This window comes from Leptodactylus fuscus, chromosome 1 (assembly GCF_031893055.1).
Source record: "Leptodactylus fuscus isolate aLepFus1 chromosome 1, aLepFus1.hap2, whole genome shotgun sequence".
Classification (NCBI taxonomy): domain Eukaryota; kingdom Metazoa; phylum Chordata; class Amphibia; order Anura; family Leptodactylidae; genus Leptodactylus; species Leptodactylus fuscus.
Genome location: NC_134265.1, coordinates 350,239,690 through 350,258,644, shown reverse-complemented (window position 1 = coordinate 350,258,644; position 18,955 = coordinate 350,239,690). Strand labels below are relative to the sequence as shown.

General features: G+C 42.4%; 1 protein-coding gene across 2 annotated transcripts in view; it reads left to right on the top strand.

Annotated features, from left to right (window-relative positions):
* Positions 1-18,955, top strand: part of LOC142188109 (RING finger protein 24) — a 65,445-nt gene that overhangs the window by 31,208 nt on the left and 15,282 nt on the right. The window contains exon 1 of one of the 2 annotated variants that reach the window (XM_075261774.1): positions 15,354-15,454. The exons of the other annotated variant lie outside the window; for it this stretch is intronic. Coding sequence (XP_075117875.1) covers positions 15,396-15,454 — 59 coding nt within the window. The 5' untranslated portion in view covers positions 15,354-15,395. Of the gene's footprint in view, positions 1-15,353; positions 15,455-18,955 lie in introns of those variants that run through there. 2 annotated transcript variants of the gene reach the window in all.

Sequence of the window (18,955 nt, the reverse complement as noted above, 5' to 3'; positions counted from 1 at the left end):
GCCATTTATAAAACTGGTCTCTCACTCTGCACCCCTGACATTGGGAAACGGGCCATGATTTAGGTGAAATCTGTAGCTGGCGTGGGACTGGGGCAGCGATGCTTGGCATGCGGAGTTCCTCAAGAGACCAGTTGTCAGTGCTTCATAAAGGCCGTGTTTTATATGCGTCAGATCATTCCATCTTAATCACATTCCTCAATAACCTCATTCACCAGGCCCGGGGAGGGAGAGCAGCTATGCCCAAATGACAGAGGGGCCCTCTGTATTCTGTACAGTGCAAGCCTGTGAGGGTTATGGCAGGGCTGTGTCCTCAACAGAATCATCTCTTATATGTGGGGACAAAAACATTACCTTTCCAAATTCTGGTGATTGACATCTCAGTTAGATGTGCTTAATAAACAAATTACCATTTTAGGTAATGGGTATGTCCAACTTAACAAGTTACATCCTGTATTATACTCCAGAGCTGCGCTCACTATTCTGCTGGTGCAGTCACTGTGTACATACATTACATTACTTATCCTGTACTGATCCTGAGTTACATCCTGTATTATACTCCAGAGCTGCACTCACTATTCTGCTGGTACAGTCACTGTGTACATACATTACATTACTTATCCTGTACTGATCCTGAGTTACATCCTGTATTATACTCCAGAGCTGCGCTCACTATTCTGCTGGTGAGGTCACTGTGTACATACATTACATTACTTATCCTGTACTGATCCTTAATTACATCCTGTATTATACTCCAGAGCTGCGCTCACTATTCTGCTGGTGCAGTCACTGTGTACATACATTACATTACTTATCCTGTATTATACTCCAGAGCTGCACTCACTATTCTGCTGGTACAGTCACTGTGTACATACATGACATTACTTATCCTGTATTATACTCCAGAGCTGCACTCACTATTCTGCTGGTGCAGTCACTGTGTACATACATTACATTACTTATCCTGTATTATACTCCAGAGCTGCACTCACTATTCTGCTGGTGCAGTCACTGTGTACATACATTACATTACTTATCCTGTATTATACTCCAGAGCTGCGCTCACTATTCTGCTGGTACAGTCACTGTGTACATACATGACATTACTTATCCTGTATTATACTCCAGAGCTGCGCTCACTATTCTGCTGGTGCAGTCACTGTGTACATACATTACATTACTTATCCTGTATTATACTCCAGAGCTGCACTCACTATTCTGCTGGTGCAGTCACTGTGTACATACATTACATTACTTATCCTGTACTGATCCTGAGTTACATCCTGTATTATACTCCAGAGCTGCGCTCACTATTCTGCTGGTGCAGTCACTGTGTACATACATTACATTACTTATCCTGTACTGATCCTGAGTTACATCCTGTATTATACTCCAGAGCTGCACTCACTATTCTGCTGGTACAGTCACTGTGTACATACATTACATTACTTATCCTGTACTGATCCTGAGTTACATCCTGTATTATACTCCAGAGCTGCGCTCACTATTCTGCTGGTGAGGTCACTGTGTACATACATTACATTACTTATCCTGTACTGATCCTTAATTACATCCTGTATTATACTCCAGAGCTGCGCTCACTATTCTGCTGGTGCAGTCACTGTGTACATACATTACATTACTTATCCTGTATTATACTCCAGAGCTGCACTCACTATTCTGCTGGTACAGTCACTGTGTACATACATGACATTACTTATCCTGTATTATACTCCAGAGCTGCACTCACTATTCTGCTGGTGCAGTCACTGTGTACATACATTACATTACTTATCCTGTATTATACTCCAGAGCTGCACTCACTATTCTGCTGGTGCAGTCACTGTGTACATACATTACATTACTTATCCTGTATTATACTCCAGAGCTGCACTCACTATTCTGCTGGTACAGTCACTGTGTACATACATGACATTACTTATCCTGTATTATACTCCAGAGCTGCGCTCACTATTCTGCTGGTGCAGTCACTGTGTACATACATTACATTACTTATCCTGTATTATACTCCAGAGCTGCACTCACTATTCTGCTGGTGCAGTCACTGTGTACAAACATTACATTACTTATCCTGTATTATACTCCAGAGCTGCGCTCACTATTCTGCTGGTGCAGTCACTGTGTACATACATTACATTACTTATCCTGTACTGATCCTGAGTTACATCCTGTATTATACTCCAGAGCTGCGCTCACTATTCTGCTGGTGCAGTCACTGTGTACATACATTACATTACTTATCCTGTACTGATCCTGAGTTACATCCTGTATTATACTCCAGAGCTGCGCTCACTATTCTGCTGGTGAGGTCACTGTGTACATACATTACATTACTTATCCTGTACTGATCCTTAATTACATCCTGTATTATACTCCAGAGCTGCGCTCACTATTCTGCTGGTGCAGTCACTGTGTACATACATTACATTACTTATCCTGTATTATACTCCAGAGCTGCACTCACTATTCTGCTGGTGCAGTCACTGTGTACATACATTACATTACTTATCCTGTATTATACTCCAGAGCTGCACTCACTATTCTGCTGGTACAGTCACTGTGTACATACATGACATTACTTATCCTGTATTATACTCCAGAGCTGCGCTCACTATTCTGCTGGTGCAGTCACTGTGTACATACATTACATTACTTATCCTGTATTATACTCCAGAGCTGCACTCACTATTCTGCTGGTGCAGTCACTGTGTACAAACATTACATTACTTATCCTGTATTATACTCCAGAGCTGCGCTCACTATTCTGCTGGTGCAGTCACTGTGTACATACATTACATTACTTATCCTGTACTGATCCTGAGTTACATCCTGTATTATACTCCAGAGCTGCGCTCACTATTCTGCTGGTGCAGTCACTGTGTACATACATTACATTACTTATCCTGTACTGATCCTGAGTTACATCCTGTATTATACTCCAGAGCTGCGCTCACTATTCTGCTGGTGAGGTCACTGTGTACATACATTACATTACTTATCCTGTACTGATCCTTAATTACATCCTGTATTATACTCCAGAGCTGCGCTCACTATTCTGCTGGTGCAGTCACTGTGTACATACATGACATTACTTATCCTGTATTATACTCCAGAGCTGCACTCACTATTCTGCGGGTGCAGTCACTGTGTACATACATTACATTACTTATCCTGTATTATACTCCAGAGCTGTGCTCACTATTCTGCTGGTGCAGTCACTGTGTACATACATTACATTACTTATCCTGTATTATACTCCAGAGCTGCGCTCACTATTCTGCTGGTGCAGTCACTGTGTACATACATTACATTACTTATCCTGTATTATACTCCAGAGCTGCACTCACTATTCTGCTGGTGCAGTCACTGTGTACATACATTACATTACTTATCCTGTATTATACTCCAGAGCTGCGCTCACTATTCTGCATAGTGCTTGGTATGAGGCGGTGTAGCAATGCACGAGGTGTCAGGGCACATTACATAATATTGGTGCCAGGCTCCGCCCTCTTTAGGCCCGGCACTACTCATACATTTATCACCTCCCACCATATTACTATCTCATAGTGAGACAGCTATATCTCCAGGGCCCTGTAATCACTGGGTGACATTCCCCAAGGACGCAGTGGCAGCCATTTTATTGTATACCAACTTTCCCATAAACTTATGTGAATCAATAATATGCAAATCGTTTTACATAAGTGGACCATCACATGGAGGACCTATATACTGTAGCTATACCATGGACTAGTATGTGACATGGCGGCCATCGCTATATCTAGGCAGGAGATATATAACTCTGTAGCAGTGGTTTTTAAATGCGTCGGGCATGCTCATATTCTGACTCCCCAAAGCCGGGCCCAGATTCTGCTGATCATCTTGTATTTCTTGAGGCAATTACTTGCACAAATCTTGGGAGCCATCCAAGCCGTTTTTGGCAATGGAGTCTCCCAGCTATAAATGGAGATTGGAACTAGATATGACCTACTTTCTTTTTTTCCCTACTTGTTAAACTGCCCACGGAAACCCTTAATGGGAACTGCCTGACTAGAAGGGGGGTCAGCAATATATCTGTCTCTCTTTGTGCTCATATTCTAGGGCACTCGAAATGCGTGGAAGCGGTACTCATAATGGGAACAAGAATTAGGTTGGGATCATATCTTCTGTTAAAGGGTCTCTCTGTTCATGTTCTAGAACACTTGAAAGACAGGAAACATATAGAACTAGTACTTCTGATATGTGTGCTTATACGCCCAAGACGCTTGAAATGCGTGAAACGCGTGGCACTGCTATTCATGATAGGAACTACCTAACAATATTACTGTGGAGGTTTGGGATTATATTACCTGTATATTACCCATATACCAGTATACTTAAATGTGAAATGCGTGGGACTACTAGTCTTTGTGGGAACCTTCTAGCACAAATTAGGTTGGGGTTATATGTTCTGTTCAAATGTTTCTCTTCATATTCTAGAATTTGTGAAATGCAAGAAACATATCGAAGTACTGTATTACTCCTAATATGTTTGTTCATATGCAAAGATGCTAGAAAAGAGTGAAACGCGTGGGAAATCTCTTCCTAATAGGAACTTCCTAACAATATTACTATTAGGGTTTGGGATTCTATCTCCAGTAACAGTTTCCATCTGTGTGCTCATATACTAATACACTTAATGGTTTGAAACGCGTGGGAATACCAGTGTCAATGGGAACATTCTAACACAAATTAGCTTGGGGTTATATCTCCTGTTAAAGTATTTCTCTGTTCATATTCTAGGACACTTGAAATACAAGAAACCTATAGAAACATTTCTCCTAATATGTGTGCTGTTATACAAGGACACTTGAAAAAGAGTGAAACGCGTGAAAAATATCTTCCTAATAGAACTTTCCCAACAAAAACTTCCTAACAATATTACTATTGGGATTTGAGATTATATTTCCCGTGTAATTGTCTGTCTGTGTGCTCATATACTAATACTAATGTATGTAAAGATTTGAAATGCGTAGGGATGCTACTGCTATTAGGAAAAACTGCCTATCCTGAATTAGGTTGGGGTTATGTCTCCTGTTAAGGTGTCTCTCTATCCATATAGAAACATATAGAAACTACTACTCCTATTATGTGTCCTACTATGAGTGCTCATTTGCAAGGATGCTCGAAAAGAGTGAAACGCGTTTCCATAGAAAATTCCTAGCAAGAATTTCAAAACGACATTATTATTGGGCTTTGGGATTATAATTCCTGTATAGGTGTCTGTGTGCTCATATACTAATACACTTAAAATGCGAAGCGCGTGGGTACTAGATTTAAAGGGGTTTTGACAAGTTATGTGCAAAAACACTTTCTTAATGTGGCTTAAAGGGGAAGTCCAGTTACAAGAGTGGATTTGCCAAAAATGTTTAGGGCAGGAATATCCCTTTATGTTTTGTTTCCAACACAGCAACAGAAATAATCCAGAGCACGGAGGAGGCGAAGTTTCCCTTTAAGAAGGGTTATCTGTCTCCAGTTCTGGGATCTGTTCCCACTTTGTTTTTTTTTTAACATAGCAAAGTCTGGATCTAGTTAAAAAAAGATCAATGTAGTCAGGGAGTGAGGAGGGGCCGCCATATAGTTCCCCAGAATTCCCAGGGAAACTTAACCCTACTAGTCTATGACTCTGTGCATGGGAATGTGACCATGGTCCACCTGTAGGGGAGGCTGAAGTTGCCCATGGACCAATAACGGGGGCCCCAGGGATCTATGTCACATAATGGGCACCAATACTATATATAGCACATAGTAGGGAAGGGTTGCTTTGGTAAAGATTTTGCACCAGGAAGTGAATGGGTTAATTAAGCAGGCATATTGCCCCATGTGTGGTAAACGCGCCAGCTGCGGGACCAGCCAGGGAAAGAGTTAAAATAACCCTGCAGCCCTGTGTGTGGTAATGCCAGCAGCTGGGTGACCTTGTAGCCTCTCTCACATAGAGACAGCACGAGGAACATCTGCTGCATTACTCATGTGTCAGCTATCAGGCCCCAGAGACCCCGAGGACGCACTGCAGGATGGGAAATGTGAGCCCACATGAAAGGACCGATCCCCGCACCCCGACATGTGTCCCCTGATTTATCAACAAACTAAAACCTGCCCTGCACCTGCTTCATTTTCATCTATAGAAGTGACGCCGCTTATTATACTGTCCTCAAGACACACTCCTGGTCTGTAAAGAGACAGACTGGCCAGTATGAAAGAGCTTACACTCATGGGGCAGTATTATAGTAGTTATATTCTTGTACATAGGAGTAGTATTATAGTAGTAATATTCTTGTACATAGGAGCAGTATTATAGTAGTTATATTCTTGTACATAGGAGCAGTATTATAGTAGTTATATTCTTGTACATAGGAGGTAGTATTATAGTAGTAATATTCTTGTACATAGTAGTATTATAGTAGTTATATTCTTGTACATAGGAGTAGTATTATAGTAGTAATATTCTTGTACATAGGAGCAGTATTATAGTAGTTATATTCTTGTACATAGGAGCAGTATTATAGTAGTTATATTCTTGTACATAGGAGTAGTATTATAGTAGTAATATTCTTGTACATAGGAGTAGTATTATAGTAGTTATATTCTTGTACATAGGAGCAGTATTATAGTAGTTATATTCTTGTACATAGGAGCAGTATTATAGTAGTTATATTCTTGTACATAGGAGCAGTATTATAGTAGTTATATTCTTGTACATAGGAGCAGTATTATAGTAGTTATATTCTTGTACATAGGAGCAGTATTATAGTAGTTATATTCTTGTACATAGGGGGTAGTATTATAGTAGTTATATTCTTGTACATAGGAGTAGTATTATAGTAGTTATATTCTTATACATAGGAGGTAGTATTATAGTAGTTATATTCTTGTACATAGGAGTAGTATTATAGTAATTATATTCTTGTACATAGGAGGTAGTATTATAGTAGTTATATTCTTGTACATAGGAGTAGTATTATAGTAGTTATATTCTTGTACATAGGAGTAGTATTATAGTAGTTATATTCTTGTACATAGAGCAGTATTATAGTAGTTATATTCTTGTACATAGGAGTAGTATTATAGTAGTTATATTCTTATACATAGGAGGTAGTATTATAGTAGTTATATTCTTGTACATAGGAGTAGTATTATAGTAATTATATTCTTGTACATAGGAGTAGTATTATAGTAGTTATATTCTTATACATAGGAGGTAGTATTATAGTAGTTATATTCTTGTACATAGGAGTAGTATTATAGTAATTATATTCTTGTACATAGGAGGTAGTATTATAGTAGTTATATTCTTGTACATAGGAGTAGTATTATAGTAGTTATATTCTTGTACATAGGAGCAGTATTATAGTAGTTATATTCTTATACATAGGAGGCAGTATTATAGTAGTTATATTCTTGTACATAGGGGCGGTATTATAGTAGTTATATTCTTGTACATAGGAGCAGTATTATAGTAGTTATATTCTTGTACATAGGAGACAGTATTATAGTAGTTATATTCCTGTACATAGGAGCAGTATTATAGTAGTTATATTCCTGTACATAGTAGGTAGTATTATAGTAGTTATATTCTTGTACATAGGAGTAGTATTATAGTAGTTATATTCTAGTACATAGGAGTAGTATTATAGTAGTTATATTCTTGTACATAGGAGTAGTATTATAGTAGTTATATTCTTGTACATAGGAGGTAGTATTATAGTAGTTATATTCTTGTACATAGGAGCAGTATTATAGTAGTTATATTCCTGTACATAGGAGACAGTATTATAGTAGTTATATTCCTGTACATAGGAGCAGTATTATAGTAGTTATATTCTTGTACATAGGAGTAGTATTATAGTAGTTATATTCTTGTACATAGGAGTAGTATTATAGTAGTTATATTCTTGTACATAGGAGCAGTATTATAGTAGTTATATTCCTGTACATAGGAGCAGTATTATTTATGGGCTCTCTTAATCATAGAAATATTGTCCTGAGGAGCCCCGGAAGGTTTTACAATCTTGCCAGTTTCTATTTTTGTTTGGTTTTGTCTTTTCCATATTCTGCTATTTTCGTCCTTGTCCTGTGATCTTGTGATTTGTTTTATGACCATGAGAATATTGAGCAGTAGTGAGAGTATTGTAGTAACATTGCTGGATATAGCGGGACTGGCACTACTATTCCCAGCAGGTGCAGGCGCTGTCATGCTGGGAGACCTTTAGTCAGGGCTGGGTACAGTCATGTAATGTCAGCAGGTGTTTTCTGTCATTGTTATGCTGCTCACTCATAAAGTGTAATGAGTTTTTCCTGCAGGAAACCAGTAGTTTATATGGACACTAGATGGCGTTATTTATGTGCTGTAGACACTGTATGGCAGAAGTATATATTAGATTTATCTCTGTTGCACTGTTTTGCTTTTTAGCTGTTTATCTATGCCATGTATTGTACTATTATTTACACTGCACCAGGAATTTTTTCTCCCATTTATCAGGTATATTTGTCCACAGGGGCCGGACACAGACGTTAGCACCTTGACTTTCGCTTCTTTTGTATGGTTTGACCCTGGGGTAAATGTCTTAAATATATCGGACGTGTCTCTACATGCCCGCACACATTCCTATTAGTCAATAATACTATAGGATACAATGTACTATATCGTGTTTCTAAGGCTTGCCCTGGTGTAAGGTAGTTGGGTGCTTCATATGCACAATGTGAACTTCCGCGCGGCCTGGTCGGTGGTCCTCCATTCCCTCCTGACTGTCGGGGGGAGGTTGATAGTAGCCAGGACACAACACTGCTTGGAAAGTTTATATTTTTTTTTCCTAATTTTTGCTTGATCCCCTCTGCTGACATCTAGTGGTCAGCATGGAAACTGCAGGATTACGTACAATGGGGGGAATGGGTATCAGGCTGCCTGTGAGCAAGAGGGGGAATGGGGGTGCAGACTGTGAGTAAGAGGGGTACATGGGCATGCAGGCTGTGTCTGAGCAAAGAGGGTGATGTGGGGGTGCAGGCTGTGTGTTAGAAAGAAGGGGGAGTGGGTGGTGCAGGCTGTGGGTGAGGAAGAGTTTGATGGAATAGGGGAGTTCCCCCCTCCAAATCACCGTCTTACTTGCACATAGCTTGCACCCCTATTCCTCCCTTGCTTGCACACATTCTACACCTCCATTCCCCCCTCTTGCTCGCACATAGTTTGCACCCCAATTCCCCTCTCTTGCTTGCACGCCCATCCCCCCTCATGTTCACACACAGCTTGCACTCCCATTCTGCCTTCTTGCTCATACAAGACTACACCCCCATTCCCCCCTGTTGTTCACGCACAGCTCTTACCCCAATTCCCCGCTCTTGCTCACACACACCCTGTACCCTTCATCACCGTCTTGTTCACACACAGCCTACACCCCCATGTACCCCTCTTGTATTCCATGTACAAGGCATACACCACTCTTACAAGGCATTCACACGGAGTAACGCCGGGCGTGTATCACAGCTGTACATGCCGGCGTTACGGCAGACTGCCGAACACTTCCCATTCACTTCAATGGGAGCGCTCATAAACGCTGCTGTCTGCCGTAACGCAGGCGTGTACGGCTGTGATACACGCCCGGCGTTACTCTGTGTGAATGCCCCCTTAAAAAGTGATAGTAAAAACTGATGGTAAACACTGATGCCAACTGATGGTTTTGTAGTAGAAATTTGTGGAAAAGACTGATGACAGCTGATGCATTTTTGTATCAGTTTTGGAATCAGTTGTAATGACTGAAGGACCAAAAAAAACTGATACTGATGCAGCTGACATATGTGAACCTACCCTTACCGATCCTGGCTCCTTCTCACAGCCGCTGGCGCTTCCCCTTCTGCGGAGGTGGCTCTGAGCAGGAGCCGGGATCGGTAAGTAAGGTCGTGGGTCTGCAAACACCACAAACACTATCATTATACTCGGGGAGGGGGTTTTCAGTCCCCTGAGTATAGTGATTTTTAGGCCCAGGGGAGGTGAGGCTAACATAAAAAACAATGTTACTTACCTCTTCTGGCTCCAGAAGGCTTCAGGCCTACTTATGTGATGTCCCAGATGTCACGTGGGCCAGGCTTGCGTCCTTATGCGCTGCGGCACAAGCCCTGGTTCAAGTGACGTCTCTTCCATCATTGAAGATCCCCAACATCAGCAGGGAGTGCGCCAGACCCCAGGAGAGTTAATATTTGTATCCTCCCCTGGGTCTCCGATTATTATACTCTGGGGTCTGAAAAGACTCCAAAGTATAATAATTGTTCATGGGTGTCCACATTGGGCCATAATACTGTGTGCAGGGGCCACTATGGGGTATAATACTGTGTGCTGGGGCCAGTCTGGGGCATAATACTGTGTGCAGAGGGGGCCACACGGTGGCTCAGTGGTTAGCACTGCAGCCTTGCAGTCCTGGTGTTCAAATCCCGTCAAGGGCAAAAAACCATCTGCAAGGAGTTTGTATGTTCTCCCCGTGTTTGCATGGATTTCCATCCCATATTCCAAAAAAAGACATACTGATAGGGAAAAATGTACATTGTGAGCTCTATGTGGGGCTCACAATCTACATAAAAAAAAATAAAAAAATAATACTGTGTGCAGGGGCCACTATGGGGATAATACTGTGTACAGGGGCCACTATGGGGATAATACTGTGTACAGGGGCCACTATGGGGATAATACTGTGTACAGGGGCCACTATGGGGGATAATACTGTGTGCAGGGGCCACTATGGGGCATAATACTGTGTGCAGGGGCCACTATGGGACATAATACTGTGTACTGGGGCCACAATGGGACATAATACTGTGTGTAGGGGCCACTATGGGGACATAATACTGTGTACAGGGGCCACTATGGGGCATAATACTGTGTGCAGGAGCCACTATGGAGCATATTACTGTGTACAGGGGCCACTATGGGGAATTATATTGTGTGCAGGAGCCACTATGGAGCATAATACTGTGTGCAGGGGTCACTATGGAGCATAATACAGTGTGCAGGGGCCACTATGGGACATAATACTGTGTGCAGGGGCCACTATGGGACATTTTACTGTGTGCAGTGGCCACTATGGGACATAATACTGTGTGCAGGGGCCACTATGGGACATTTTACTGTGTGCAGTGGCCACTATGGGACATAATACTGTGTGCAGGGGCCACTATGGGGTATAATACTGTGTGCAGGGGCCACTATGGGGGATAATACTGTGTGCAGGGGCCACTATGGGACATAATACTGTGTGCAGGGGCCACTATGGGGATAATACTGTGTGCAGGGGCCACTATGGGGATAATACTGTGTGCAGGGACCGCTATGGGACATAATACTGTGTGCAGGGGCCACTATGGGGCATAATACTGTGTGCAGGGGCCACTATGGGGGATAATTCTGTGTGCAGGGGCCACTATGGGGATAATACTGTGTGCAGTGGCCACTATGGGACATAATACTGTGTGCAGGGGCCACTATGGGGAATAATACTGTGTGCAGGGGCCACTATGGGGATAATACTGTGTGCAGTGGCCACTATGGGACATAATACTGTGTGCAGGGGCCACTATGGGGATAATACTGTGTGCAGTGGCCACTATGGGACATAATACTGTGTACAGGGGCCACTATGGGGTATAATACTGTGTGCAGAGGCCACTATGGGGATAATACTGTGTGCAGGGGCCACTATGGGGGATAATACTTTGTGCAGGGGCCGCCAGTCATGAATGATATTATCAGATTTGTGATTCTGATCAGTGTATCTAATATATTCATGATACTTTCCAGTATATCTAATTTAATCATGTGTGATACCGTCCAGTGTATGTAAGTCAATAATGTCTGACACTTTCCAGTGCAGGTAATCCCGTCATGTATGAGGCTATGTGTGTATCTAAGCTTCTCATGTGTAAAACAGAGTAGGCGAATGTTTGGCACTAGGACTATTGTTGCGGATATGGAGCTCACTGGATTTCCATATGTGTAGACGCCTTCCCTTCCATAGTTAGTAACAGAGGTGAGGGCGGTGTGTTTCATGTGTAACAATGTGGCGGTTATTATCAGGATGTGAATATGTTTCCTGCCGTTATTAGCTTCTTTTACTATTAACCCCCTGTGGTGTGATTCCTGTGTGCAAAGATACGTCCATCCATAGGGTAAGGACATGATGACATAAGGGATGGAACAGCGCCTCTATCAGACAAAGACACTACCCAGTGTATCTAAGCCTATTGTGTCTTAGCCTGTAATGTGTGATGCTGTACAGTGAATTTATGCTTTTATTGTGTGATATTGTCACTATGTGCAAGCCTACCTTGTGTGATATGCCTGCATCTTAGCTTCCTTGGATTGCTGTTGTGCAATACATTTAAGCCTATCATGTGTGGTACCGTCCGGTACATCATTATTATCAGAGATAAGAGGTCACTGCTCCTATGATTATGTATTATACTGGAAATTATTATTATTATTATTATTATTAGAGATAAGAGGTCACTGCTCCTGTGATTAGGTATTACCCGGGTACATTATTATTATCAGAGATAAGAGGTCACCGCTCCTGTGATTAGGTATTACCCGGGTATATTATTATTATTATCAGAGATAAGAGGTCACCGCTCCTGTGATTAGGTATTACCCGGGTACATTATTATTATCAGAGATAAGAGGTCACTGCTCCTGTGATTAGGTATTACCCGGGTATATTATTATTATTATCAGAGATAAGAGGTCACCGCTCCTGTGATTAGGTATTACCCGGGTACATTATTATTCTCAGAGATAAGAGGTCACCGCTCCTGTGATTAGGTATTACCCGGGTATATTATTATTATTATCAGAGATAAGAGGTCACCGCTCCTGTGATTAGGTATTACCCGGATATATTATTATTATTAGAGATAAGAGGTCACCGCTCTTGTGATTAGGTATTACACAGGTAAATTATTATCAGAGATAAGAGGTCACCGCTCCTGTGATTAGGTATTACCTGGGTACATTATTATTATCAGAGATAAGAGGTCACTGCTCCTGTGATTAGGTATTACCCGGGTATATTATTATTGTCAGAGATAAGAGGTCACCGCTCCTGTGATTAGGTATTACTCGGGTATATTATTATTATCATAGATAAGAGGTCACCGCTCCTGTGATTAGGTATTACCCAGGTACATTATTAGAGATAAGAGGTCACCGCTCCTGTAATTAGGTATTACCCGGGTACATTATTTTTATCAGAGATAAGAGGTCACCGCTCCTGTGATTAGGTATTACCCGGGTACATTATTTTTGTCAGAGATAAGAGGTCACCGCTCCTGTGATTAGGTATTGCCCGGGTACATTATTTTTGTCAGAGATAAGAGGTCACTGCTCCTGTGATTAGGTATTACCCGGGTACATTATTTTTGTCAGAGATAAGAGGTCACTGCTCCTGTGATTAGGTATTACCCGGGTACATTATTTTTGTCAGAGATAAGAGGTCACTGCTCCTGTGATTAGGTATTACCAGGGTACATTATTATTGTCAGAGATAAGAGGTCACCACTCCTGTGATTAGGTATTACCCGGGTACATTATTTTTGTCAGAGATAAGAGGTCACCGCTCCTGTGATTAGGTATTACCAGGGTACATTATTATTGTCAGAGATAAGAGGTCACCACTCCTGTGATTAGGTATTACCCAGGTACATTATTATTGTCAGAGATAAGAAGTCACCGCTTCTGTGATTAGGTATTACCCAGGTACATTATTATTGTCAGAGATAAGAGGTCACCGCTCCTGTGATTAGGTATTACCCCAGTATATTATTATTATCAGAGATAAGAGGTCACCGCTCCTGTGATTAGGTATTACCTGGGTACATTATTATTATCAGAGATAAGAGGTCACTGCTTCTATGATTATGTAGTATGATTACATATTATATCTCTATTATTACTACGTCATGAAGGTAATACATGCAGAGGACTTGCTGGTGGACATGGAAAAGATATCTGGCCCCATCAGGTGTCATCTGATGGGCTGCAATGGGCCAAACCTTCCATTTTTCACTGCTCAGCAGCGCCACTTAGTGGCCAACATTGCACTGCATCTGCTCTGACTACCCAGTGTTAGTAGTTGTGAGGAGCCACATCCATAGACCTTGTTTTCTAGGACTGTTTTTCTAACCACCGACTCTGTAATAATACAGAGACCATTGCAGTATATAATACTTACATATACAGACACAATTGCCAGTCAGGAGTCTGGGAAAGCTGGATGACAACCCCTGTGGCCACAGTAATAGGGACTTTACAGTCTGCAGCGTAGTCACCGGATGATGAAACGTCCTGCAGATTTCTCAGATACTTTCTGTTTCTCTTCCTCGTCATTAACCCTATCCTGCCGGTGATGGACAGAAGTTGCAAATGGTAAATCTGCGTATAGCTGAGGGTCTGCTACAATGGCATCCAGCCTAGACAATCCTAAACAGTGAGGCTCGGTTCACATCTGCGCATGAGAGCTGGAACGATAAAACAGCGGTTTTCAAAAACTCCTTTCCCATCTCTAGAATAAATAATGTAAATAAAATAATAAAAAATAATCATACTCGTTATCCTCGTGTGTGTGTATAAGTCCCAACTATCCAAAAAGAACATTATTTATACCGTATGATGTACGCCATAAAAAATACCGCAATGGGAAATGAATGTGTTTGGGTCACCTCGCCTCCCCCTGAAAAAGCAATAAGAAGTGATCAAATTGTACCAATAGAAACTACAGTTTGTCCCACAAAAAAAAGAGCCAGGAAGCGGTATAACATAGAAAACGTACATAAATATAGTATCGCCATCATCGTAATGACCCGCTGGATCAAAGTGCAAAAAATAATGATAGAATTGTGGGGTTTTTTTTCAAAAAACATTAATAAAAGCTAGTGTAAACAATATATGTCCCCTAAAATCTGGGCAACTAAAAATACAACGCGTCAGGCAAAGAATAAGCCCCCAGAAAAATAAAAAAAAGTCATGACGTTTAGGAGATGGAGAATAGGAGAAAAGTCGCCGAGCTGTAACACACAAGCTAACTTTAAAGGGTTAAGACAGGTCTTGTTATTATGGGATTGGGGGCGAGCAGTCACCTGCCCCGGGTAATCATCATTACTGGGCGGGGTCAGCACATGATAGCAGTATGTTATGGGCCTGTAATAGGACGGTATATTGGATCCCAGCTCTCCGGCCCCCCCTCCTTGTTGTGGACATGTCATATACTCCTCCCCATGGGCTGTGACTCATATACAGCTGGCTGCGGGCCCAGGACACTTGTAAACAGAGCTGCCACTGACAGGAGCTGCCCGCGCGCCGCTGCACAATGCAGTTCTTTGCTCCTGTCCACTTCCATCTGCAGAGGTACAATGGCAGCCGCCACGGGTAAGTCAGGGCTCCTTTCCTCTCTAAGGACACTCACTAGGTTCTCTCTCCTTAAGACTTGGGATTTTGGCACGTCTTCAAGGATTTTTTCCAAAAGGGGATTTCCACTCTTGACTGTATACGGGTACTCGTTCTGTAAATTTTTTTAAGGGAAATTCCAATGAATATCTTTCTTAATTATTCTTATTTTACTTTTCGATTTTTTTTTTTTTTTTTTTTTTTCTCTTCCCCACACTTATTGTACCGTATATACTCGAGTATAAGCTGACCCGAATATAAGCCGAGGCCCCTAATTTTACCACAAAAAATTGGGAAAACTGATTGACTCGAGCATAAGCCGAGGGGGGGGGGGGGGATGCAGCAGCTACTGGAAAACTTCAAAAATTAAAATGGTCGGAGTTTTTGGGTGCAGTAGTTGGGGAAGGGGAGGGGGTGTTTTGGTTGTCTGTCTGCCCCTTCCCTGAGCTTGAGGACTGATTTTTTTTTTTTTTTTTTTTTTTTTTTTTTCTTCCCCCACTTGGAATTCAGCCTGGCTGACTATAGGGGATCTGCAGTGCTCCTATTAACCCCTTCCCGACGGAACAGGAGCACTGCGGATACCCTATATTCAGTAGACCGGGCACTCTCAGACACAGGGATGTTTTACATTTGCTAAAATCTTCTGCCACTGTGAATTTCCAGCACCTGCAGACAGACAGAAAAACTGCAGCATTTCCACTAGGTGTGAACGTAGCCTTAGTATTGGGTGTGGGGTGGATGCTGTTTATGGTCCTGAGGATAAAACCCCTTATAGTTGTTATGGGGCCCTATACCCTGTGCATATTAGGCACCAGTACATCCCTGCGTAGGAAATGCAAGGTGTGCAAACAACCACAGGGGGCAGCAACTATGGCCATAACTAAGGATCCCTGTGTCACCCCGCGGATCCTGCTCCTATGTCGTCGCATTCTGATCCTAAGGGTCGCGGTTGCAACACGCGCAGGATCACTATACGAGTCAATTCCCGTACAATAGTAAACTAGTCGCAGGGCAACATGTGACCGGAGTTGTGGCTAAAGTCGCGGTGGAGTGACCCAATATTCAGGAATGATGGGCCCATTTTGACTTTTCCCATAGGGCCCCCTCTTCTTCTTCTCCTTGCAATACTTCCAAGACTTCTTCCTGCCATCTGTAAATAAAGGTGATCCAGTTTATATCCCAAGGCTGTAAATCTCCAAAACCTATCACTGCTGAGGGTTTGTTACTGTTGCATATGCTTCCTTATAGCACAGGGCTATACGTGCTTTATAATAATACAGAACCCGGGACGTTCTATGGCGATCATAAATCCGGAGCCAGCGCTGCAGATACTGAAAGTGCCCCTCCCCCCCCATCCTTATCTCTGAAGCATCTGTTACCGAGAATATTTACATAATGACGCAGTACGGAAACCATAATCCGTGTTTAAGGATCGGACTTGTACAATTTGCACGATTACGTTTTAGGATCCCGGGGAAACAGTGCTAGAAATCCGTGTATTGTGCTTTTACTGTAAGGAAGCCTTCCATATGGACATGTGTAAGGATGGTATAACTTGTAGGATCATGTTCAGGATCCTGGGGCTGCAATGCTATAAATCGACGCATGTTTTGCTATTACTGTAAAGAATCCTTCCATATAGTAAGGTCTGAATGGTCTTTCCTAAAGGCCCCCATAGACCTATTTAAAAAGTTGGACAAACTTGTCAATTTTGGTAGGACCGGCCAATTACTTGTGCGGGGGAAGGAAACATCAAATTTGATGATTTAATTTCTGATCCTTTTTTTTACCCTCGGGGATATAAGCCATTGCCAGGGATGTATTGGCGAGTCGATGGGGGAAAGCTGTTGGCCAAACGAGGTGCGTAGCCATCTTGATTCTCTACGGCTAGTCTTTGGAGGGGTAGTGCAGGTTAACCAGGGTGCCAAAGCATTTAGATACTGGGCTACAGCAACAAACTGAATCTCTGCCCTTGGTTACTGATATGATTCACATCTCAATGCCAGTCTGCTGTCAAAAGCCGTCAGCTGAGTTCAGTCCAGTGACCTGCTCCCTCCTAACCCCTGGACACTGCAAACTACTCCGTCCACCTATGTACATGACGGTCATATCACCCATGCTGTACTCTACCCCAGCCATTATGCTATACTGCCCTTTACCCCTTGACACCTTTTATTCCCGGGTTGCTGATATCTGGAGTTCTGCAGTAAATTTACCTATTTTGGACGCCCATCTTGAATGTCTCTCCTGAACCTTCACATCTAAACCAAACCTCATAGCAATAAACAGAACCGCAAGGGGTACGACCCCCACCCCTTGTCTTATTACTGGCTAAAACATAAGTTTCCACCGATTTTTGGAATAATTGGATCCTGGAAACAAAGCGTCAGTGAGCAGACATAATGCTGTGGGCTTGTCACTGCCGTCTCTTTGTCTCCAGTGGAATTTTCCAGCCGGGAGGGCGTAGCAGAGGAAATGTAACAGTGGAGGAGGCTGCTGTATCACCCCGGGGGCTGCATCCATGGTCCAGACTATATGATCTGTATATTAGGGATTGCACTCTGTATATACAGCACCTAATATACAGAGGTCATCCTTTACAGGCAGGGATGGTTCAGGTAAATGTTGCTACACATTACAACGGACCCTCCTCTGTCAACATTCACAGGATACAGGCTACTATACATGGCTTCATGTTATGGAATTGTATCTTAAGCAACTCCAAAAAGGTAAAGGGATTGCTATTTAACCCCACCAGACAGCAAATAGATCGGCTATCTATAATCCTACACCCCTTTGGTTTGCAGAGCCTAAGGTCACCCCGAGGTAGGCACCAGAGCCCGCTGCAAAGAAGGATGGACTTAGTGCCTCGGGACCAGGAAATAGGTGCACTTGCAAACTAAAGAACTAATCTATGGCAGCAGAGTCAGTAATCCAAAAGCAAGGGATAGAAATCTGCAGGGTGCGGGGAAATCCAAAATGGAAGCAGAAGAATATCAGAAGTCCTGGTCAATTCCAGGAGGTCACAGACAAACCCAAGAGAGGGAATAACTAGGAAAGCTAAACCAGGGAAAGGTACTAGGAGTAAATTCAGAGAACGTAGAGCCTGGAAAGCTCATGCAATCACAGGGACCCAATTCAGCGTCAGAAAATTGAAGCAGAACTTTTCTGCTTGACTAGATTCCGCCACCGCTTCCAAATTCCACACTAGACAGAATCCACCTGTAGATCAACAATCTTAAAAATCAGCTGATTTTGAGGCAGAATCGGCCATTTGAACATACCCTAATATACCCCACCTCAACTTTTCATTGCATGCTGAACCAGGGCCCTGATTGGTTCTGCGTCTCAAAGTTGACTGGCTGAAAAGACCCAGCCAAAATGTAACTGTTAGGCATGGCAACCTTACATGTGGAAAAGCAGACACAATACAGAATCTCCAACAGCCGTGCTGACTTGCAGATTATAGGTAAAGTGTATTCT